This window comes from Paramisgurnus dabryanus, chromosome 18, assembly GCF_030506205.2.
Source record: "Paramisgurnus dabryanus chromosome 18, PD_genome_1.1, whole genome shotgun sequence".
NCBI lineage: Eukaryota > Metazoa > Chordata > Actinopteri > Cypriniformes > Cobitidae > Paramisgurnus > Paramisgurnus dabryanus.
Window position 1 is genome coordinate 7,143,901 of NC_133354.1, and position 25,780 is coordinate 7,169,680.

Consider the following 25,780-nt stretch of genomic DNA (forward strand, 5'->3'; position numbering starts at 1 on the left):
TTTTTTTAGAGATCAGATTTAAAACGATTATCAAAACATACACAGAGTTTAAAATGAGTAAATCATTTTTTGCTTCAGTTTTTTGTCCCATCTAGTGGATAATCGCGATATTACAGATTAACATAAAAACTCATCAGGAACACATTTTATCATGCAAATGTTTTCTCTTAATTGACAAGATAACTTGTTAATGGCGGGAAAAGAGTTGAAGTATTAAGTTAATGATGACTCTTCATCAGTTTATATTTAAGTAAGAATTAATTTGATTCATTTATGAAGTGTTACCCATTATCTCTAATATGTTTAAAGTTTGGTCATTATCTGAATGCATACCTGATGTGTGTGTGAAATAGGAAGCTCTGGAGAAACAAACTCAGAATACTCAGATTGTGTCGGAGAAACTCTGGCTGGCTGAACGCAACCTGGAGGAACTCGAAGTGGAGAAAGAAACCAAAGCCAAGAAAGTTTTAGAGCTCAACAACAATGTGTTCAGACTGGAGACTGAGGTACCTGCATACACGCACACACTTTGATTTCTAATGACAGATTATGAAAACATGTCTTAGAGTAAGACGTACTGATTTTCATCCGATGTTGTATTGTGTTAGCTGTCAGACGCTCTACAGGAGAGTAATCAGGCCAGAACAGAGCTCAGTCTGCAGCAGAAACTGCGTGCGGATGCGCAGCTGCGTGTGGAGGAGCTGGAGGAGAGCTTACTGGAGAAAGATCAGGAGCTCCTGCGTCTCACACAGATCGTCAATCGACTGCAGGGAGAGGTCAGCACAACTCACATTAATATGACACTAATAAAAGTCCAAAAGATTTACTTTGAATAAACGAAAATGCATTTGCCTGCGTAGGTGACGTATAAGTTAAGTGATAAGGAGCAGACGCTGGAGGAGGAGATTCAGCTGCGTGAGCGTGCGCAGCTGCAATGCAAACAGGCCGAGAGAACCGTGGAAGATCTGCGCATGGAGCTGCAGACGCTCACTCAGTCTAGAGATGACCTCGCTAAACAACTCAAAGTATCGCAGGTACACAAACATACACACACAGTTCAACACAGCGTATACTGTTTACTGGTCAATATTTGTGTAAGAGTCATGTGTCTGACCTGTCCGTGTTTGTTTCAGGAGAGCATCATTGATCTAGAGAGTGATCTAGAAGAACTGAAGGAGAATGAGCAAAGATGGGCGTCCAAACACAAGAGAGCTCTAGAACAGGTCAGTAAACTACTCCAACCTATCAATAGAGGATCACTTTAACCACATTAAATATACATATATATATTATGTTCAGGGCTGTCACGATTAATCGTGCAAATGTGCGTTTTCTCAATTAATACATTTTAATGAATTATGGTGAAAGCCAGGGGGCACTCTCTTGCACAAACTCCCTTTGTGACACAAAAGTAGTAGCATTACAATCATCATAAAATTAGTGAATCAGTATGAGAGGAGCGAATCGGTGTGGGAGGGGCGAATCATCGTGAATCAGTATAAGAGAAGCGAATCATTATGATGGGAGCGAATCTGGGTGGGAGGGACAAATCAGTATGAGAAGAGTGAATCATCATAAAATCAGTGAATCAGTGTAAGAGGAACAAATCATTTTGGAAGGGGCGAATCGTGTGGGAGGGGCAAATCATCATAATATCACTGAATCAGTATAAGAGAAGCAAATTATTACGAGCGAAGCGAATCATTATGATAGGACCAAATCTGTGTGGGAGGGGCAAATCAGTATGACAAGAGTGAATCATCATTAAATCAGTGAATCAGTGTAAGAGGAACAAATCATTTTGAGAGGAGTGAATCTGTGTGGAAGGGGCAAATCAGTATGACAAGAGTGAATCATCATTAAATCAGTGAATCAGTGTAAGAGGAACAAATCATTTTGGAAGGGGCGAATCGTGTGGGAGGGGCAAATCATCATAATATCACTGAATCAGTATAAGAGAAGCAAATTATTACGAGCGAAGCGAATCATTATGATAGGACCAAATCTGTGTGGGAGGGGCAAATCAGTATGACAAGAGTGAATCATCATTAAATCAGTGAATCAGTGTAAGAGGAACAAATCATTTTGAGAGGAGTGAATCTGTGTGGAAGGGGCAAATCAGTATGACAAGAGTGAATCATCATTAAATCAGTGAATCAGTGTAAGAGGAACAAATCATTTTGGAAGGGGCGAATCGTGTGGGAGGGGCAAATCATCATAATATCACTGAATCAGTATAAGAGAAGCAAATTATTACGAGCGAAGCGAATCATTATGATAGGACCAAATCTGTGTGGGAGGGGCAAATCAGTATGACAAGAGTGAATCATCATTAAATCAGTGAATCAGTGTAAGAGGAACAAATCATTTTGAGAGGAGTGAATCTGTGTGGAAGGGGCAAATCAGTATGACAAGAGTGAATCATCATTAAATCAGTGAATCAGTGTAAGAGGAACAAATCATTTTGGAAGGGGCGAATCGTGTGGGAGGGGCAAATCATCATAATATCACTGAATCAGTATAAGAGAAGCAAATTATTACGAGCGAAGTGAATCATTATGATAGGACCAAATCTGTGTGGGAGGGGCAAATCAGTATGACAAGAGTGAATCATCATTAAATCAGTGTAAGAGGAACAAATCATTTTGAGAGGAGTGAATCTGTGTGGAAGGGGCAAATCAGTATGACAAGAGTGAATCATCATTAAATCAGTGAATCAGTGTAAGAGGAACAAATCATTTTGAGAGGAGCGAATCAATGTGGGAGTGGGAAATTGGTGTGGGAGGGGCAAATCATCATAAAATCAGTGAATCGGTATAAGAGGAACAAATCATTTTGAGAGGAGTGAATCTGTGTGGGAGGGGCAAATCAGTATGAGAAGAGTGAATCATCGTAAAATTAGTGAATCAGTGTAAGAGGAACAAATCATTTTGAGAGGACTGAATTGGTGTGCGAGGGTCGAATCAGTGTGGGAGGGGCGAATCATCATAAAATCAGTGAATCGGTATAAGAGGAACAAATCATTTTGAGAGGAGTGAATCTGTGTGGAAGGGGCAAATCAGTATGAGAAGAGTGAATCATCATAAAATTAGTGAATCAGTGTAAGAGGAACAAATCATTTTGAGAGGAGTGAATTGGTGTGGGAGGGTCAAATCAGTGTGGGAGGGGCGAATCATCATAAAATCAGTGAATCAGTGTTAGAGGAACAAATCTTTTGAGAGGAGCGAATCAGTGTAGGAGGGGCAAATCATCATTAAATCAGTATTAGAGAATCAATATTGTAAAAGAGTGAATCAGAATGAGAGTCATGATGAAATGTGTTCATGTGTCTTTCAGGCTGAACAGCTGCAGATCAAACTAATTCAGGAGAAAGATGTGATCGACCAGCTGGAGTGTGAGAAGGCCATCCTGGCGAGAGAGGTGTGTGTGTGTTTGGCTTTCAGAAATGTATTGCTGGTGTTTCAGCAGAGTTTCTAATGCTGTTGATGTTTTTAGTTGAGAGATGTGCGTAACCAGATGGAGGAACTTCAGAATAACAGAGTTGAGGTTGATTCAGTCACTCGAGCTGAGAGTAAAGCTAAAGAACTGGAGAACACACTGCGTTTAGAGGAGAGGTGAGACACAATACACACCTGTCAGATATTATAACTTTACACACATCACTACAGGACTTCATCAGTGTTGTGTTTTTTTCTCAGGAATAAAGTGGTTTTATCAAACACTATCGGTAAACTGGAGAGAAAGATTCACGAGTTGACCGAGCAGATTGAAGAGGAACAGAAGATCTCTACAGAACAGAGAGAATTGGTATGAACCTCCTTCACCACTAGAGAGCATCACATCCATCTCTTATCTCTTATCTGTCTATCGTCACAGTATATTTATTTATTCACTATGCGTTACAAACTGAGTTGGTTTGTTATGTAAGTTTGAATGGTTTGTCTGCACTGTGTGTGCGTGAATACACCGCCTAAAGATTTCATTTGTGTGTGTGTTTGTGTAGATGACGCAGCGCATTCGCTCGCTCAAGAGACAACTGAATGAAGCTGAGGAAGAGGCGAGTCGACGAGATGTTCAATACAGACACACACAGAGAGAACTGAGCGAAGAGAGAGAAGCCAACACAAGACTCCAGAGACAACTACTGGACCAACATCTGCAGATGAAGTCAGTAACACACAAACAAACACACACACACACACACGCATGCACACAAGATAGAAGATGTTTATTTGTTCTCATTGTGTCCTGCAGGAGGAACGAGTCCAAAATAACTCTGGAAAAACTGCGACTTCTGAGTGTAGATGAGGAGGATCACTTTGAATCAGAACCCACAGAGAAGAACCTCACTCAGGTGTGACCCAACAAAACTACTGAAACAAACTGTTAGATGGACCCGAACCGACCCAGACCAAAGGGCCAAAGCAAATCTGAATGTCCATAAGCTACATCAGCCCAGAAAACATCAGAGTCTGGATCTGCGGCTGAGATCTTTATAAAGCTTTGAAAGAAAAGATTTCTTTTTTCCTTTATTTTTTTCTGCTACCTGACATGGATTTTCTCAACCCAAATCTACTTTGAGCCAAAACCAAATGGCACAAACTGCTTCAGTCCAGGTCTACACAAGAGACCGCATCTAAAATCCTCCTGCTTCATATGAACTGATTTCTAGAACAGACTTCTGATGAACATTGTTCTGGAGAAACATCTTCCTCGTAGGAGGATTACAGTTGTTGTTGTTGTTGTTATTAGTGTGTATTTCTGTAATGTACTACCGTATCTCTTTATAGGTGAAGGGCATCACTGCCAAATACTCTGAATGATGGGGTCAAAACCATTTTCAAATATTATCTGTGCATATTATTGGTTTCTTTTGTTTACAGTAAGGAAGCTACATTATATATTCTAGATATCTAAGTTAAATGGTTGTTATTCGTTCTTCTTCAGTGTTTACGTAGAAAACATATCAACCATACTAGCATAGGACAAAATCATTTGAATCAGTATTTTGTGTTGTTTTCCACACTGTAAAGAAAATGCAGCATGAACTTGGTTTTGCAAGTTAATTCAACCAACTATTTTAAGTTTTGGCTTGTGATAAGTTGACATAACTTATAAAATCAAGTTGAAACTGTTTAACTTATTTCTTAACATAAAATATACGTTGATTTGACAAAAATGCTGCGTATATTTTTACAGTGCTGTATAAAGAGTACGTCTTGAATTTTTCTTTCCCATTTTTAAGCAAGAGATAAGAAAATGAATTTAAATGGTATTTTATGTTATCTCGCAAAGTAATTTAGCTTTTCTAGTTAATATTTTTATGTGAAAACAACAGAAAAATGATTGAGGATCAGTTTCCCAGACAGGGTTTAGATTAATCCAAGACTTGGCCTTCGTTATATTAGGACATTAAAGTAGATTTGACAACATATCTTACAATTCACAATAACAACTGTCTAACATTATCCCGCTTATTACACAGTTATTAACCTCATAAGTAAATGAAAAAAGGTACATTAAATAATGATTTGAAATATTTTATTTGCTCATTTTTAATGAATACTACCGAGCCCCAAAGGTGACATTGGAGTAAAAAAAAGTAAAAGTTTAGTTTCATGTGCTCACGCGAAACCGAAAGAATTCTTTTTTACATTTTAGTTTCGCGTGAGCACGATAAAATATTGCGTGCGCACGTGAAACTTGTCCCCTTAGAGGCTCCGTAGAATGCAGACCTTCTGTGAGGAAAACCAATTGACTTTCAGTTTTAAGATTAGACAAAAAAGTTCAAATGTCACGAAGACACTATTTGGTTTAATAATTTGTAAATATAATGTCATATATGTTATTAAATCACATATTTATATTTAATCTTTGTGTAATATTATACTGTACCTGTCAAAATGATTTGCCACATCCGGTTTACCTAGTGTTATTAGTTTTGACCGGTAGTTATCTGGGAATAACAAACCTGCAAATGTTGCAACTGGCCAATCAGAATCAAGCGTTTCAACGAGTCGTGTAATAAAAAACAATCTAGAGATAAAACAATGGCACTGATCTATGTTAAGATAGAAGTGCAAGATGTTTTTAAATGAAATAAAAAATGATACATTTTAGTCTGAGACTAAGATATAAGCCCTGTTTGGGAAACTGCCCCTGTAAAATGATTTTGCACTACTGAAATGTTATTCTAAGGTTTGTTTTTTTTCAATTGTTTATTTGATGTATTTTGGGTCTTTCAGATGCATCTGACCATTGAACACTTTCGTGTATTTCTGTAACATATGGATGTATTATTTTGCATGAATGTAAAGATTCTAAAGAGATTAGTTTGCAATATTAATGTGGTAATGGTTAACCATAGTAAAACAACCTAAAGTGACCTATAGTTGTAATTTGACAATCAGAGCTTTTGGTTCTCATACAGTGTATTTGGTGGCACCTAAAAAAGCAAGAAAAGCATTTTTATGTACTTGTACATGTGTTTTCTGAGGTTCTAGTGTAGTTTAATTTTACGTAAAGGTAATAAAATGTGCTGAAAGATTTTTTGCTTTGGTTCCTTCGAGCAGAAGTGCCCTTCAGTATGTATGAGACACAAAGAAGATTCTGCTACAATATTTTTATTTTCTGGAAAAAAAAATCATGGAGCACTCAGATTTGTGTCAGTATGAAAGTGTTAAATCAATGCTTTTCTTTGTTTCTTTATTTGTGTTCTGTTTGGCGTGTGAGAAGTCTCACTAAGGTTAAGTCAACTACATCAGGCCATGTCTGGACCGTCAATGTCCAGATGATGGGGAGCAAATTTAATTCACCTTATGTGTACTGCATTTCTCTCTTCTAAAGTCTGTAGTTCTGGTTCTGAATGCTGATTGGTCAATAGCTGTGCTTTGCTTTACTGAAAATAAACCATAGAAACATTCTGTTACTCTTTATGTCAGCTGTCATCTAATGAAAGACATTCGTGACCCTGGACCATAAACCAGTCATAGGTCGCGCGGGTATATTTATAACAGTAGCCAACAATACATTATATGGGTCAAAATTATAGCGCTTTGTTTTATGCCAAAAATCATTAGGATATTAAGTAAAGATTATGTGCCATGAAGATATTTAAATATACATTTATTACACTCATCATCCAGGATGTTGATGTCTTTATTTGTTCAGTCAAGAAGAAATGAAGTTTTTTAAGAAAAACATTCAGGATTTTTCTCCATATTGTGGACTTTAGTGGACCTCAACAGTTTACAGACTCAATGTAGCTCCAAAAACCTTTAAACATATTGTCTTGCACTAGCTGTGTGATATGCGACCTTGTGTGACCTTGCGTAATCACGTCAAAAGGTCATGCATGACGTTGCTGTATGTGAAATGATACTAATTAATGTCTTTGTGTCAGTTTATTGTTTAAAATGGTCCGCATGTGTGCGTTTCACATATGTAACATGTGGCCTTTCCACGTGATTGTGTAATACATAAGATTTAAAACCCCAAATATTGATGTATAAATCTAAAGTTCACAAAATGTGAAAATTCTGTCCTCCTATACTCTGATGTTGTTACAAACATGTATAAATGTATTTGTTCTTATGACCACAATGGAAGATAATTTGTAACCAAACCGTTCATGCTTGTTGGTGATATAAACATATAGCATAACTTTATACAGTATTCTCACCTAAAGGATTATTAGGAACACCTGATAATTCCTAATAATCCTTTAGGGGAGTGTATAACTCAGACACCCTGTTTAATTGTTCACACATGAAATCTTGAGCTTTAAATCCTTTGATCTCTTTATTTAGTAACACAGTACACACATACAGTAACTCAAATAAACATTCAAAGAAAACTGAGAAGCTAATTTCACCTGCTTTACAATTACAATTCACTTAGTTGTTCTTTATTTTGCCAAATATACTCGTAATGCAGTAAAATAGTTAGTTCAGGACCCTTATGTGACCTGGTTTAGTGTCATTGGTCAGTAGATTTTTACAGGCACAAGGAAATCGATCCATCAGACGATGTCAAAACAAAAGCACTTTGTCATAAAGCCATTCCTTTAACCACATGAGTTACTAAAACACAAATCTCTTCAGAGACACAAATGCAGATGTAAATGTTCTTCATACAGAGCCATTGGTCCAGAGATTGTCAAATCCCATCAGATATTTATTTCTACATCAGATTCTGACTGAAGCCCTGTTGTGAGTCTGAACACAGATACGGTTAGGATCTTAAATACAGCGCTGATAAGTCATAACATCAGTTTGGCACTTTAGGACAAAAATCAAACTTCATCAGTCATGATGAGCTATAAAACACATCTTGGAGGTTTTTTATCAGATTTAAATTGTAAAAAAGATTTTCACTTTGCTCTTTGCTAATGTTTCCATGTGTGTTAGTATTTATTTTATTCATTAACAAACATTGAAACTCTTTTAAAGGGATAGTTCACCCCAAAAATAATTCTGTCATCATTTCTGTCCCAAAAGGGACTTCGGATGAGGCATTGGGTTTCATTCACTTATAATTGCACACATTTTTCACACACTTGAACTTCTCACAAAAACTTCCCGCATAATTCAATAATGTTAGTGAATTTGGAGTTTTCTACATGAGCACCGCGTGCACAAAGTTGGCAATTTGCATAAAACACGCCCAAACCAGCTCCATATAAGGGCTTTCCGCAGCGCACATTCAGTACATTTAGAAGAAATTTTGTTACAAAAGTTTTTTGTTTAAGCATGCTTAGTGGATGAGAGACCAGTATCTGCAAAATCTGGTATATTTTTACATTTTCATATATTATTAATATGCATTATCCCTGATTAAATAAAGAAAAAAAAATTACCCTCATGTCGTTTTAAACCTGTATGAGTATCTTTATTCTGTTTTTACACAAGATATTTTGATAAATGATGGCAAGCATACAGTAGACTTTACCCATTGACTTTCATAGTATTTGTTATTCCTACTATGAAAATCAATGCCATACAGCAAATAATATATCTGCTAAAATATATTTCAAAATATACAAAAAATGGCCAAAAATATATTTGCTAAAATATATTTTGGGGTATTTTTACAAAAATATATTTTTCACTGATATATTTTGGTCATTTTTTGAAATATATTTAAAAAATAAATACATTTTAAAGCATTAAAAAATATATTTAATCCTCCATATATTTCAATCAAAGGCAATATATTCATGTCACGTTGAAATAAAAACTTTGTTTCTGTTACGAACCTATAAATATATGTTTTAAAAAGGTTTAAATCAAATATATTTTACATTTCAAAAATATACTTAGCATATATTTAAAATATTTTTGCCATATGGGATGTAAATTAGAAATGCATTTGTTTGCCCCTGAAATATATGTTGATATATTCAATTGAGTATTACTGTCTACAAAATGTATATTTAAAACACATTTTTGCCATATGGGGTACTGTCAACTGTATGCTTTTAGAAAATAAAGAAACTCATACAGGTTTAAAACAACATAAAGGTCATTTTATTTATTTAATCAGCGATAATGCACATTAATAAATAATACATAAATATGTCAAATGCACCAGATTTAACCACTATTGTCTCATTTTCATCCGTAGTCCCTTTTGGGACATAAATGATGATAGAATTGTAATATTTGGTTAAACTATCCCTTTAAACCTTCATTTGATTTCCTTAAATAGTTTAAAGTCATAAGCAGTTGTAGTCCAGAAAACCCTTCATGAATCTGCTAAAGCACAGTAGATATAACAACAAAAACTTTGTCTGTAGGTTTGTACTGTTTACAATAACAGTTATATACCATAAACATAAGATAACAGGATGAGAAAATATCCGCCACAGATGACGTCCCAGTCAGATCTACACAACTGAAATGAAATCTTATCTGTTTTCAGGTTTGATATCTCTCTGTATGTGAAGTCTGCATGCATTACACGCTCATTTAACACGCAAGCATTCACAGGCTGTACAGAAAAACACTGAAACTCATTCAGAGATCTTCAGTCTGGACTGTAGACATGCACAGGTCTGCGTTCACCAGGGATTGGCACACAACATCAGCCGTCTATCAGCTACAGCGTTATCTTCTCGTAGTGTGAAAAAAAACATTCATCTGACTTCAATAAAATTCATTCAGAGCTAAAGAAACTCAAGCCGACGTCCATCATCTCAGTTGATTAGATTATAGTGTTTGTGAGGAGTCAAACTACACGAGCACATGAAGGCAAACAAGCTGAGATCCACACCATCTTATGCTTTGAAATCTGTCAAATTAAACCGCAACACAAGTACTCAATTCATTCTTGGTGTAAACTAACCGGCTGCTTCTACGATCACAGCAGACAAACAGTGTGAAGAGGTTAAAGTTAGTTTTAGTTGATAAGTTAAATATCATCACATCAATGCAGGTAAGCGTGTGATTCGGGCCTAAGATCTATGTCTTGTTTTCTCCGACACATTTTAAAGGGGTTGATAGAGAGGCTTTAGTAAGGGAAACCTGTTAAACACAAGGCAGTAGAGCGGATCATAAAAACTCTCCGAAAGAAAAGAAAAATGTCCAGACAGATCTCTAATACAGCGAGTGGAGAGAGACGTGCGATCCAGACCTGAACAGCACCAGCGCAGGCAGTTTGAGATCACTGGGACGGGCTTCGCTTTCATACCGCTCCATTATAGAGAGATAAAGGACTCGTCCTCCTTCTTTAACATGCGCATTTCTTCTCATTGGCCGGCGGAGCGTCCAGTTTGTTGGTGCCGTCTGCGTTCTGTCCGTCTGCTGCGGGTTTTTCCACGCATTGCTCCATCCTCTTCATCACCAGATCCAACAGCGTCACCACGGCTTTGTCAACCTCAGCACCAGTGGCTGCGCTTGTCTCAAAGTAACGAATCCTGAGAGGAGACCAAGAGAGAGCAAAAAAATAAATAAAAATTATACGTATACTGCAAAAATTATTTTCAAGAACAAAAAATTCTTAGTATTTTTGTCTTGTTTTCAGTAAAAATATCTAAAAATTCTTAAATGAAGATGCTTTTGTGATGAACAAAATGACAAATAATTCAAGAAAAATTAGCTTACCCCATTGGCAGATTCTTTGCTTGTTTTATACACAAAATCACTTAAATTTGATATTTTTGGTCTAAACACTATTTTCTTGACTTATTTTCTTTGGACGTTTTGCTCATCAAGAAAAAGCATCTTAATTTAAGTACATTTTTAGATATTTTTACTGAAAACAAAATACTAAGAATTTGTATTCTTGAAAATCATTTTTTGCAGTGTTCAACATATGCATTTGTAATACAGTGAGAAGATATTTGGGTCACATGAGTCCTCCTGGAATTGTGGGTACATCTAATGTGTAGCAAATGTCTTCAATACAGTTTTGACTTTATAAAACATTTTAAATACATTTTTTTTGTTTTGATGTCTGATTCTGTCATACATTTGTTAACCGTGTTACCCTTTTTAAAAAAACACAAAAAAATGGTTTGGTCCAAAATCACATGACCCATGCAGTGTGATGTCACTTCCTCAGGAAACACATGGATGAAGGTTTAACAGGTGAGTCCTCTCATGTTTATTCTCATGTTTATGTTTAAAAGCTGCTTGGGTTCTGGTTTGATCAGCAGCAATATTGCTTCAAAGAAGAATGACTGAAAATGATGTCACATTTATGAAAATGCATTGTGTTTAAGGCCAGGTAGATTTATCAAGCCTTTTTAGACGTAACATTTCACACCTGTAGAGCATCTGTGTGTTTGTGTTCAATGACACTTTCGATTTTATAGGTTAATATAATAACATATAACATGATGATGATGATGATGATGGTGTTCAATGTTCAGCTGATCTGGGTGCACGTCTGTTAGAGTGTTGGCCCAAACAGCAAAATAATGTATTTCTTTGACCAAAAATATGTTTTAAATAATGCTCAATTGAACATATTTCAAGGGCAAGCAAATACATTTCTAATTTTACAACTCATGTGGCAAAAATGTATCCTTTATAAAAATATGTTTTAAAGGGGAAAATCTGTCTTTTTTCATGTTTAAGAGCTATAATTGACTCCCCAGCGCTTCTGTCAACATAGAAAATGGGATAAAAGATCAACCCAGTAACTTAGTTTTGGTAAAGCATTCTCTGCAAGCATGTTAAAAAATAGGTCAGTGACATTTTGCTCCCCTTGTGATGTCAGAAGGGGATCTTATTATAATAATACCACCCTTTAATCTGCACTATCCAAACACGGCACTGCCACCTACAAAGTGTAAATTTTATGTTATAATAAATTATTTGTGGGGTATTTTGAGCTAAAACTTCACATACGGACTCTGGGAACACCAAAGATTAACATCTTAAAAAAGTCTTGTGAATTGTCCACTTTAAATATATATGCTAAATACAAGTTAATTTTATAAATGATAGTTTTGAAGTTAAAAATATATTTAATTTGAACCTTTTTAAAACTCTTTGTTTTTCTTCCAATGACATGTGAATATATTTCCTTGGATTGAAATATATGAAGGGCTAAATATATTTTTAATGCTTTAAAAAATGTAGGCTACTTATTTTCAAAATATACCAAAAAATATATCAGTGAAAAACATATTATTTTACACGTATTTCAAAATCTATTTTAGCAAATATGTTTTTTGGGGATTTTTTATATTTTTCATATTTTTATCTTTTTTTGCCGTATGGGTTTTTGTATTTATTCAGATATTCTAGCTGGATGTTGGGTTGGTGATTATGGTGTTGATCAGACAGTGACAGTACTGTATACTTTAAGAAGAGGTTGTATTGTACGATAGACGTGACTCTTTCTGTGTTTATTGTGTCACTCAATGGTCAAGCATTGTGTTAGCAGCACAAAAGGTCATAGGTTTGATACTAAAAAAAATATCATAACTAAGCGACTTTGGGTGTCTGCCAAATGCATGAATATGTAAGGAATAATTGACCACGGGCCATTGAATAATAAGAAAATAATGCACACCCAAGGTGGTAAAGCGGCACGACGAGAAGCGGAGACATTTGACAAGTTAGGTGTGCGGTTATCAGAAATTAATGCATACCACGGAACATTTCTCAGCCAATCAGAATACAGCATTCAACAGACCCGTGGTATAAAAATATATAATATACTTTGAATGAAATAAATCTCAGGTGATGAGTGTGTGTAACTCACCCGTATTTATCTGCCAGTTCTTTGGCTTGTTTCTCCTGCACTTCTCTCTGGTCGGCCAGATCCGCTTTATTACCAACAAGAACAATATCTGGATTCTCACAATATGCGTTGGCCTGTAGCTGACCTACAAACAGACACAGATTGAAAAGAGTCCAGTATACTGATGAATAATTAAAGTGATGGTTTAACCGATGTATCTGATCAATAACAGTTAGCTGTCACTCACTCATCCAGTTTCTAACATTCAGGAAACTCTGTTGACTCGTCAGATCGAACATTAAGAGAAATCCCATGGCATCTCTGAAGAAAGCAGTGGTTAAACTCCTGAACCTGCCAGACACAAACAGCTTTAAATCAACTCATGATAAAACAACATCACATTCAGTGTCTGATTCAGTCCAACGTCACAGAGTCTGGTTCAGTCCAATCACAGCCTTACTGCTAACATTAGTAATAGTTAAAGATGATCTATGAAGGACTCCCTCAATCATTAGTTCTGGTTCACACATAGAAGTGTGTCGTGGTGTTTGTGTCCTCTGAACAGTGGGTTCTGTTGTGCTCTATTTGGCTCTGTTGGGTACTGTTGTGCTCAGTTGGGTTTTGATGTGTTTTATTTGGTTCTGTTGGGTTCTGAATTGTTCTGAGGGGGCTCTGTTGAGTTCTGATGTGTTCTATTTGGTTTTGTTGGGTACTGTTTGTTGTGTTCTATTGGGTTTTGCTCTGAGGGGTTCTGTTGGGTTCTGATGCATTCAGTTTGGTTATGCTGGGTTCTGATGTGTTCTATTTGGTTCGGTTGGGTTCTAATGGGTTCTGGGGGGCTCTGCTGGGTTCTGTTTGAGTCAGTTGAGTTTTGATGGGTTCTGTTGAGTTCTGATGTGTTCTATTTGGTTCTGATGGATTCTATTGCTTTCTGTTGGGTTCTGTTGGAAAAGTCTGTATTTTTTCCTTAGTAGTAGCCTCCAATTTACATACTATACATGCAGTTTAGGTATAAACCTTGAGCGTCTAACACATAAACCTCAGAGATAACAACATCATTGTCTGAGACTCACAGGTGATGGTAGTTTTGTACATTCATATTTATATTTGTAAATCTAGCAATGAAGTTTGCATATACAGTAGTTTAGTGTGTTATGGTTAATGAAAGGCAAATCGATTTTTTTTCAATGTTTAGTTCTGTAGACTTGTTTATTTGTTGATTTCATTATTCCAGCATTCATCACTATAAACTCTATAAGGTATGAATCTGTATGAATATACTGTAGTGTAGTGAAGTGTAGTGTGTAGTGTGGTGTAGTGTGTAGTGTAGTGTGGTGTAGTGTAGTGCGTAGTGTAGTGTGGTGTAGTGTGTAGTGTAGTGTGTAGTGTAGTGTGGTGTAGTGTGTAGTGTACCTCTCCTGTCCTGCAGTGTCCCAAAGCTGCAGGTGAACTTTAAAAGTCTTTCCTGTTGTTCCATTAGGGCTGTTTGTTGTGTAAACCTGAAGAACATGAAAATAGAAATGAGAAGATACTTCATTAGAGATCGAGCGTCTGAAATAAATGAATGAATATGTTATATTATATAATATTAATGAATTAATACAAAATGTGCATTTTCCATAACTGAGTCCGATGCAATACGATCTTGATGCATAGCCTACGATACAATATGTTAAAATACATATAAAGGATGCAGTATGGTCTGATTTCGATTTGGTTCAACATGATGTCATTCAATGCAATTTAATGATGCAATGAAAAAATCTGATGCTATACCTCTACCCCCTACCTCTGCCATATTCTGCGCTATGTGACTTTCATGACACGCCTCGATTTCCGTAATGTTGTGATATGTCAGCAGGTAATACATCAGCAGCACGTAGCAACAGTTAGAGAGGAGAAAGCAATCTAAAAATATTGGTCGCTTTCTAAATAATAAAAGTATAGCACATCTAATAATAATTATACATACATAAATCTGTTTTTACCAATGCAAAATATGTAAGAAACGATGCATCACGATGCAAATGCTAATTTATATCCGATGTATCGTTTTTATAATGCATCACATCGTTAACTTTTAATCCTGATTTTTTAAGCGAATCTGGGAATCTTCCCATCCCTAATACAGAACATATGAAGCCGGTTTTCCTAAAATGATGTGAGATGATGTGGGCAGTTTTGCTCTCTCTGTGTCTTCTGTGTGTGATCTAAGCCCTGATGATTCACTGTGTGTGTGTGTGTGTGTGTGTGTGTGTGTGTGTGTGTGTGTGTGTGTGTGTGTGTGTGTGCGTGTGTGCGTGCGTGTGCATATGTGAGATGTTCAGGTCGTGGCTCATTATAGATTTTCTTCCAGATCCGCACAAAATACTGTAGTGGGTGGAAACACGTTTTACACAACCACACACATGAATACACACTCACACACACACACACACACACACACACACTTGGTGACTTATGATGTAATAACATGTATGGATCATGGAGATTCAGTCAAATAAGCAGTGAAGGTCTGATGTGCACTAACCACTCTCTTTTCTCTGAAATCGATGCCCACAGTGGTGATAAATTTGGGGTTGAATTTGTTGTCTGTATAACGGTAGAGGAAGGTGGTCTTTCCCACTCCAGAGTCGCCCAGCGCCAGGAGTTTGATCAGATAGTCATAATCTCCATCGGTCATAGTGCTGCTGGAGCCAAACCTAACCAAACAACACACATTAGACATTATTACATCACTTACTAATAAAAACAGACTATTACTGGCATAAATTAACAACAAGGAGGTTGTGAATACATTTAAATAAACAATACTGTATAGGCCTGAGCCCGGGGTCAGTTCTTCAGTACTTAAATCATGATATTCAGACTAAAATGCATGTTTATGCATAATTTAAAAACACATTTTACTGAGATATATCAGTGCCATTGTTTTGTCTCAAGATGCACACCAGTTTGTTTTTGTAAGGTATGTCTGTGTAAAACTAATAAAATGTCCTAACCTTACTAGGGCTAGTCCTGGATTTAACTTAACCCTGTCCTGGAAACTGACCATGTATGTGTTATTTTAACACATTATGTGTCGTGTCATTTCATGTTGAAATAAATAAAAGGGACAACACAAGATGTGTTAAAACAACACATTAAATGTGTTGTCCTTAACTAGACACAAAATGTCTTGTTTTAACACATTTGTTTTAGGAGGTTGTGATGTAAACAAAAACTTTTATTCTGCAAACAATTAGTTGCGATTAATCCCTAGAATCAATTTTGAGAAAGAATTGTGCAAAATAAGAGTTAATTTAGAGATATTTATAATGAGATATCAATGAGTTGATATCAGATAAGTCAATGCAAACCTCGTATCTGTTGATCCATATGTAAAAGAGGAAAATGAGGAAAAGCCGAAGTTATTGAATTAAGATCAGAGAATGGTTTCTTTATTGTGTGTAATTGGTTTTACCTGTGACGTCTCAGCACATATTGACTTTAGCTTCAAGATTAATTCATTGAATTGTGTTCAGGTTTGGCTTCAGGCATATTGTGCTCTTTACTATGAAGAGACATTAGATTAAACACACATACTGAAGGGAACCAATGGGAAATCAAGTGAGAAGCCCACATGTCTGAAATAGGACAAATGCAATTCTTCCTTAACCTTATAAAACATCACTCACAGTCTATGATGTGATAAAATGCTGTCTATATAGTAAGTAGTAGATCAACTCATATGGTTTTTTATGGGTGATACCGATATTAAAAGCAATATGTCCATCCTATACAGCAAAAATAAAACGTTTCTTATTCAAAAAATATGTTTTAAATATATGATAAATACATTTTGTAGAAAGTAAATCTTAATTAAATATATTTTGTTTTAACCTTTATATATAAACCTATAATTGAAAATGTATTTCAGGGACAACAAATACATTTCTACAAGCCATACGGCAAAAAAATTAAAGTTTGTATAAATGTGTAAAATATAAACTTATAAGTATATTTTTGCAGTGGAAAATATTTAATTTGAATCTTTTTAAACATATATTATGTTTACAGGATTGTAACACACACAGTTTTTCTTTCAATGTGACGTGAATATAAATGTTTTAAAATATACTTCAAAATATACAAAAATGGCAAAAAATATTTTGGTGAAAAATACATTTTGTAAACATTTCAAAACATATTTAAGCAAACATATTTTTGTATATTATAAAATATACTTTAAATTATGTTTGAAAATATATTTTTTGACGTATAGGATGAGGCCGATATAACGCAAATGTAAATACATTAAAAATAAACAATTGATGAAACTACATAAACTTTATTTTTAAGTACCTGAAAAATATAAACCAGATAAATGTACTGTGGACAGCCTCATGTGAACCACGTGCATCATGCGTGTTGTCAAAATAAGTGCCTGCTGCACACGTGTCAAAACACAAAACACTTGCAAAAAACTCACTTAACACTAAACTCTGATTACACATGAGATTATACGAGTATCTGGCAAACGCGAGCGTCACGTAAACCATAAACCCTTTCAACACGTACACTCTTAGAACGAAAGTGTTAAAAACACCCATCTGTGTTATTATTGAAACAACACATTTTGTGTTACTTTTAACACAACGTGTGTTATATTTAAACAAGGGATGCATAACGATTAATCGCAATTAATCTATGTATAGCAGAATAAAAGTTTTTGTTTACATCATATATAAATACAAATACTTAATATATAACTTTTTTCTCTTAAAATTCTACATGCATGTGTGCATATTTATATATACACAATTATTATAGACAGTACACACACATATATGATGTAAACAAAAACTTTTATTCTGCTATAGATTAATCGCGATTACTCGTTATGCATCTCTAATTTTAACACAAAATCAACACAAAATGACACATAATGTGTTAAAAGCTTAACGCACAAAGATGTGTAAATCCTTTCTAAGAGTGTACGCAGCTGACACATATTTTGACAACACGCATGATGCACATGGTTCACATGATGTGCCAAACACATATTTTGAAATGACGAATCACACACATGTCGAGCTAAATACATGTTATGACGAGCTTCACATCATGCGCCCTTGAAAAAGAAGTTTGACTGTGGATCTGACTCATGTTACTGTTTGAATAATGATTGGTTATTGTACTTCCTGTCAGACTTTGATTGGTTATTGTACTTCCTGTCAAACTTTGCCTCTGCATCTAAATGTCTTTTTATTGGTCGATTAAAAAGGTTTTTCGGGTGATGCCGTTAGTCAAACAATTCCAAACATCAGGCATTGCATTATATAGGTCTATGTATTTTTGGGATGTGATGTAGTCAGTATGACTCTGTGTGTCTCTACAGGAGTCTGACAGACATCTGTAGCTCTGCTATCAGTCATTCAATGGAAAGGTTATCTGTGCTGTGAAACTCCCTCAGAGGTCGATGTTACACGGAGACCAAACCAGGTCAGAGACCCCCCGTAACGGGATTTATACAAGATAACGGCGGGACACTAGAGTCAAACTACTTTATTTACTGGAGACAAAGGTGTTGTGAAGATCCTCTGAGTGTTTGAATAGAAATCTGTGAGATCTTCTGCTTGTTTAAGTCTCTGGAGAGATGTTTTGTGATGGGTTGATGAAGTTAAAGCAGATATATGTGACCTCCTCAACACACCTTCTGACCTTCAAACATAACTCAATAAATACACCAGAGAGAAAGAGACAGATGATAAATGGATTTAGTAGAAATGCACTTTGAATAGATTTGTCCCTTTACAACATAACAAGATTACTGCTGTTCTCATATACTTTATTGATGTCAAGTGAACATTGTTCAGATTTTTTTGTAATTCTGGTGCGTGACATCAAACAAACAAACAAACTGACATTTACAAAGTCAGTCAAGCACAGGAGACATTAAGAAGCAGATCACACAGAGTTTTGGCGTTTATGGCAGTGGCAGGCGCCTTTTTTGAATGATTTTCTATGGGCAGTGAGAGTTATGTGTAGTGTTGTAAATCAGACGGTTCATTGCGATACAATACAGTATCAATTATCTCCGCAAGCGATGCAATGTTTGCCGATACATGAAACATTTCTTCAATGCAATTACGATTCGATACAGTTAATTTATTGATACTTTCATATTACATGCCTAGTTAAGCAGTTACATTTTAATAACTAATGATTGCAACCAAAATATAAACATGAATGTTTAAAGGTGCAGTGTGTAAATTTTAGTGGCATCTAGTGGTGAGGTTGCGAACTGCAACCAATGGCTATGTCCACTGCTCACCTATCACTTTTAAATCAGATAGAAAAGCTATGGTAGCCACCACAAGACAAACATGTCATCGTTGGAGACAACTTAGTAAAAAAGTTTGTGCATTAAGGGCTTCTGTAGAAACATGGCAGCACAAAATGGCAGCTTCCATGTAAGGGGACCCTGGGTGTATGTAGATAAAAACGTCTCATTCTAAGGTAATAAACACATAACGGTTCATTATGAAAGGTCTTTATACACCACTGATAATATAGTTTTATATATTATTTTGCATTTCTGTTGAGAGATCCTTCTAAAAATTACACACTGCACCTTTAATTAAAACAACAAACTAAAGAAATAACTTTTTTCAATAAAGAAAAATAAATAATGATGGAAAAATGTCAAGCTTATGATGGCAACAGTCAAAGTCTTCAGTGTTTCAGATGGTGTTGGCAAAGGTTTTCTGCCAATCTGTTTGTCCACTCCATTTTCCAAATACAAAATATTTCCAAACCCACGATTTGCACACAACATCTTCTGTTTGTCTCGCTGTGTTTTCACTGCTACAACAGCTTTGTTGCTGCATTGCATTCACTTTTTCGTGTCTTTCTTGGGCACTTTAAAATGCTTTCAACAATAAGTTGGCTGCATTTGCACCTCTCTCACTCTCCACTGATAGCTTTTCGATCACGTCATCAACGACCTCATTGTTCGGTAAAATTTGTTTCACTTTTTATCTGAACACCAAAAATTAACATTTTTGCTATTTAATAATTTTGCTGAATAATTCAGTAGCCGAAAATTTGGTGCATCCCTACTCAGGACAGATGCCTCTGTGGCAGATTGACGTGCCTTGCATTTCCAAGCGTTTAAAACACGTTTGGTGTGATCGGCCCCTAAGAAGAACACTTGTTCTTTTAATTTGACGTTCTTTTAAATTCATCGATTATCATGATGCGAGGTTTGATTAGGGTCTTCTGGTTGCTAGGATGTCCTGGGAGGTTGTTAGGGTGTTCTGGGTGGTTGCTAAGACATGAAGTCGCTATGGTTTTGTTACTAAGGCCAGTAAGCCACTGCCTAGCAACCAATGAGAAGGACATAAACTCTTTGGAGAAGAACCATTTTAATGATCTCAAAGATAAAACCGATTGAGCGCATGAGAGAAAATAATCTTATTGTCAGTCTCTGATGTTCATCAGTGTGAATGTAGCATTGATTTATTCTGGATGGGACGTTTATAACCGAGTAATGGTCAATCTGTACACTTACATGTCAATGTTTATCATTGACAAGAAATGATACAGCTGTAAAACTCTCTCTCTCTCTCTGTCTGTCTCTTTCTTTCTCTCTCTCTCTTGCATACACACAGACAGAAAGTGTTTTTGGATCTCTTAAAATCATGTGAGCACTACTTAATTCCCTGATGCTCCTGAGGTTTATCAATCATTAGATGTCTTTTACAAAGAGAGCTCTTAAAGATAAACGATTATATAATTGTAAAGGTCTGTAAGAGGGTCAAACCAAATGTGTCCATGCCTTCAAATGTTCATGCTTGTCTATATTCATACTTTATTTATTTTTACATCATAAAGTATGAAGAGATATATTTTACTTTTTTCCTTTTAATACCTAATTTTGCCATAAGGCCAACAAATAGTTGTCAAGACTCATAAACCAGCAAAAACCAAACCAGCGGAAACTGAAACTTTCTGTTATTGTAGATTTTTATCATATGTGACCCTGCCTGTAAAAAGTCATTTTTAATGATTTACTGTTTTCTACATAAAATCATTCTATATATTGTAAAGACCATTCTGTGAAAATATAACCTTCATATCTTTATTGATGACTGAGTAAGATTATTGAAATCAATGTGACATTAAATCAAACTTTGATACACATTATCTCAGAATTAGATTTTAAAGACCTTAGTCTGGTTTACACAGGTAGGGTCACATATATGTCCCTGCATGTAAGATCTAAACATGTGAATGCTGTTTCTATTTGCTTGAAAAGTTCTTATCAAAATCTGAAGACAGGACACAGCAAGATGTGATGTGACCACATCGCCTTTCACATTTAACCACTACAAACCCTTTAACCTGTGAGACCACAAACAATCTGTAACAAGACAAATATTCAAACCATCACTGTGTGCCTGTGTAAAAATAAAGAGCTTACCCTAGTAATTTTCCTTCTTGTTTGTGGGGAAGTTCCTGAGATGTGTTGTGGCTTATCAGAGGAAACGTTTGGTCACACACAGTAAACCACACCCCTACTCAACACAACACAACACAACACAACACTGCACTTTACTGTCTTAACCCGGACTGAACCATTAGTGCTAAAGGCCTGGGGCACGTCACACACACACACACACACACACACACACACACACACACACACACACACGTTCTGGTTTCCATGTTTTGTGGGGACATTCCATAGACGTAATGCATTTTATACCATACAAACTGTATATTCTATTCCCCTTACCTGCCCCATTCCCTAACCCCAACCATCACAAAAACCCTTCTGATACTTCACATTCTCAATAAACATTATTCTGTTTGATTTATAAGCTTGTTTCCTCATGGGGACATCAAAATGTCCCCACAAGGTCACAAAAACACTGGTATTCCTATCTTTGTGGGGACAATTGGTCCCCACAACGTGATAATTACCAGGTACACACACACACACACACACACACACACGCACACATGCCACACTGACACAGACGTGCACACAAAGAAACATTGATTGTCATGTGACAGAGCACAAACACATCAGCTCTAGCTAACAAAAACACATTTATGTCTACACACGCACACACAAATCTCTCACACTGATTGACACTTTTATTAGTCTATAACACATTTCTCACAGCAATGACTGAAGACAACAGTGTGCATTCAGTCACTGCAATGTGAAGTATAAAACTACAGCTACGCACATCTGCTTATCTCAGCAACACAACCTTTATTTAAATAACAATCTTTACTGTTTTCTGTATCTATAGCTCAGATTACAAACATCATGTCACTTCTTGTTTTTCATGAGGAGTAATGATGTCAAATCGCTCTGACATCACTACTAATGCTTATCCACTGATTCAAGATCAGTAAAGACACTACTGTATAATGGAGAATCCTGATGGGCATCACCTACTGATCTATATAAATGACTGGATTGCACATAGAACACTTAACGTAACAGCGTGAGGTGAAGCCAGCGCAGAGTTCGAGCGGCCATCTTGGTTTCCCCAACCGGCAGAGGGCGTCATTGACTTTCATTTAAAATCATGATCAAAATTCACCCACTTTACAGCATATCAGTCACACAAAATTCATTTTTAGGATGTGTACGTAAATTAATTGTTATTTCTGGTGTTATTTGCAATGTTTATGTTTAAATCGGACAGGATAAGAGAAAATCGTTAAGGTGAGTGTGTCTGCTGCATTCTGTTAATGACACAGGTATAAATAAAGTTTTTTGACACTCTTTTAAAGATAACATTATTACAAAACCAGCAAATGATTGCATGCAAAAACGGTACAAAGCATGATTATTTATTTAGATTTCAGAATGAGCACGTTTGTCATTAATACTAAATCTGATGCACTGATCTGATACTGTAATGAAGATGAATGTATAGAAACTTATTGTTTAAAAAGCAAAATACAACTTTCAGTAAATAACTTTGTACATGCTTAGGATGTTTGCGTTGTGATAATGTACACAGAGACTTCAGATAAAAACGGAGACGAGTAAAGTGATGTTTTATCATTAAAATCTGATAACGTCCATTGATTTATTAGAATGTTTGGGTATACCGGTGGCTTCACAATTGTGACCAGTGTTGAAAGTAACGCTTTACAAGTAACGTGCATTACGTAATAATGTTACTTTTTTGAAGTAATGAGTAAAGTAACGTATTACTAGAAATGTACACATTAATATTTAAGTTACTTTTTTTAAAAGTAATGTAAGTTACTTTTCAGTTTAATTAATTTGATTAAAAAAATATACTGAATTAAACTAAACGTAGTCACATTATGCACTCTATGTGTACACGCCTGTGTGGGAACAGTTTGAGTCAAAAACTGAGATTGCAGGCCAAAGCTCGACAGTTTTGCGATGGAAATATGCAGTTTCTAAACGCAGAACTTCTCTGTCATAAAAAACTCTGCAAAGCCTGAAAGAGATCAAACCTCAGCCAAGTAAGAATGCAAAAGTAACTAAAACGTAACGTAAGCATTACTATCCATCAAAAGTAAATAAGTAACGCCTTTAGTTACTTTATTGGGGAGTAACTTAATATTGTAATGCATTACTTTTAAAAGTAACTTTCCCCAAGACGTCATGCGCAATCAAGTCGTTTATATAGATCGGTGGTCTCTCTCTCTCTCTCTCTCTCTGTGTGTGATGAGGTTCATTAAAGAGAGATGTGACGTTACTTTTGATTTCTCACAGACTCATGTATAAGAAGGGACCTGAGCCATCTCTCTCTCACACACACACACACACACACACACACACACACACACACACACACACACACACACACACACACACACACACATGCATGGGCACACACACATTGGCAGTGAACTGTGTGTTAATTTTCAGACCGTCTCTAGCACTGATGTATTCTGGGTAATGAGATGCCCCTGAGCACTTTCTTCAGTCCTATGAACTTACCTGACTCTGTCACTTTATTAACCCTGCTGTCTATAATCAGACACACAACACGAGTACTGCAGTATTTTTGTGTTTCAGCATTGTGTAAACTATATAGTAAGAAAATGTGTGACTGTACATTCACACAAGATTAAAGATGTCAAAGTTGACTAGTTTGCCTTGTTTAACCAACCTGATTTCACTTGCGTTTCTTACAAGCTGCTTATATAAGAAGTGTTTAAATTAAAACCAGCTAGATAAATAAAACCGAACTAAAAACCAAGGGGAAAACCTTCTAATCTCTTTGATGAAGCCAATACTGAAGTGACTTAAACTGCAATTCATCGACTGGCCACTAGAGGCTCCAAAAAGAGTCAATCCCCATAAACCTCCATGTTAAAATGCCCAACTTTATAGCAGAAAATACAGCCTGGTACAAAAAAGTGTTTTTGGTCTGCATAGCTAATTTTGCCCTTCATGACACCTGTTGAGGGGGGGGGGGGTGATTTTTTGTAACTCATCAATTAAGGGCGTGGCCACTTGAGTGACAGGTGAACCACCTCAGCTTCACCCACGTCCCACCTCTTTACCCAGTTTCGGTTATCCACGAGTGATGCGCATTGACATGCGGCCAAGATGGTCTATGCTAAAAACACAATGCAAGACTCCTAAATCTCTGGGTCTGGATGACATGCAGTCACTGTGAAACACGATTGTCTGGTCTGTGCTTCACATGACCCATTCACAACATCCAGAACAGATAAATAAGCCATAGAGTCACACGGTCTGTATTAGAGAGCCGTTTAAAATATCTCAGAAATGTGAAGTTTAAATTGTACTATTAACAGAGACCTGTTTACACTCATTCACTTATTATTTAAATACATCTCTTAAAACTGTCATGTCTGCATGCAGGACTCACAAATGCTGTTCACAAATACAGCACTGTTTCACTGGACACACAATGCGGCTATTTTCACACTGCAGTTTGTGAATTCCAGTTTTTGTGCAAGTTTGTGTGTCTGTTGTTATGTGGCTCATCTTGCTCAACATGACGCTGAATGGATGTTGCCTTGTAGTTGCTAAGGTGTGTAAAGGGGACATCAAACTGATGACGACAAAGTCGTGCAGTCTGTAAGGTCGGCTCACGTTGCCCACGTGGTGGCAGCTGTCTGGCTCCAAAGTTGCCCTGACATCCCAAAACTGATGGCGGCCAAGCAGCACATGCATTCTGCGCCTGCGTGAGATGAACTAACTCTCCGTACCAGCAGGTGGCAGTAGTTAGTATTCATAACTTAAAACGTGAAACCGTTTATGACTGCCGTGATACAAAACATAAACAAAGCGGCGCTCGCTTAAAAGTTTCATAAAGATCTCACTCCACCACAGATGATTTGTGATATATCTGTAATGTCTTAGACCCGTATCTTAATCTTGTGCACTGGTTGGCTCTGCCGAACAGCCAATCAGAATGATCCGAGCACAACACCGATCTGTCATGCTGAATTGGTCAATAAAAGGCGACGTTGACTTACTTTAGTAGTTTTTTTTTTTTTTAAGTCGCCATGAAATAGAAGTAGCTGTACTTGAATTCGTCCATCGAGAACTGATTGGATC

The 25,780-nt window shown here is 36.3% G+C and overlaps 2 protein-coding genes across 4 annotated transcripts in view; one reads left to right on the forward strand and one right to left on the reverse strand.

The window, feature by feature from the left end:
• LOC135721417 (uncharacterized) overlaps positions 1-6,928 on the forward strand; it is a 35,034-nt gene extending 28,106 nt beyond the window's left edge. For both annotated transcript variants that reach the window (XM_065243621.1, XM_065243622.1), the window contains 9 exons: positions 354-506; positions 609-776; positions 861-1,034; positions 1,134-1,223; positions 3,337-3,420; positions 3,496-3,614; positions 3,699-3,807; positions 4,004-4,167; positions 4,255-6,928. In XM_065243621.1, the coding sequence (XP_065099693.1) occupies positions 354-506; positions 609-776; positions 861-1,034; positions 1,134-1,223; positions 3,337-3,420; positions 3,496-3,614; positions 3,699-3,807; positions 4,004-4,167; positions 4,255-4,360 (1,167 nt within the window). In that variant the 3' untranslated portion in view covers positions 4,361-6,928. The remainder of the gene's footprint in view (positions 1-353; positions 507-608; positions 777-860; positions 1,035-1,133; positions 1,224-3,336; positions 3,421-3,495; positions 3,615-3,698; positions 3,808-4,003; positions 4,168-4,254) is intronic.
• A 1,666-nt stretch (positions 6,929-8,594) lies between these two features.
• Positions 8,595-25,780, reverse strand: part of rab27b (RAB27B, member RAS oncogene family) — a 30,312-nt gene continuing 13,126 nt past the window's right edge. The window contains exons 1-6 of one of the 2 annotated variants that reach the window (XM_065243620.2): positions 21,662-21,789; positions 15,725-15,896; positions 14,608-14,693; positions 13,442-13,545; positions 13,216-13,339; positions 8,595-10,915 (exon numbers count right to left, since the gene is read on the reverse strand). In XM_065243620.2, coding sequence (XP_065099692.1) covers positions 10,729-10,915; positions 13,216-13,339; positions 13,442-13,545; positions 14,608-14,693; positions 15,725-15,877 — 654 coding nt within the window. In that variant the 5' untranslated portion in view covers positions 15,878-15,896; positions 21,662-21,789 and the 3' untranslated portion in view covers positions 8,595-10,728. Of the gene's footprint in view, positions 10,916-13,215; positions 13,340-13,441; positions 13,546-14,607; positions 14,694-15,724; positions 15,897-21,661; positions 21,790-25,780 lie in introns of those variants that run through there. The other variant, XM_065243619.2, reaches the window with a different exon arrangement.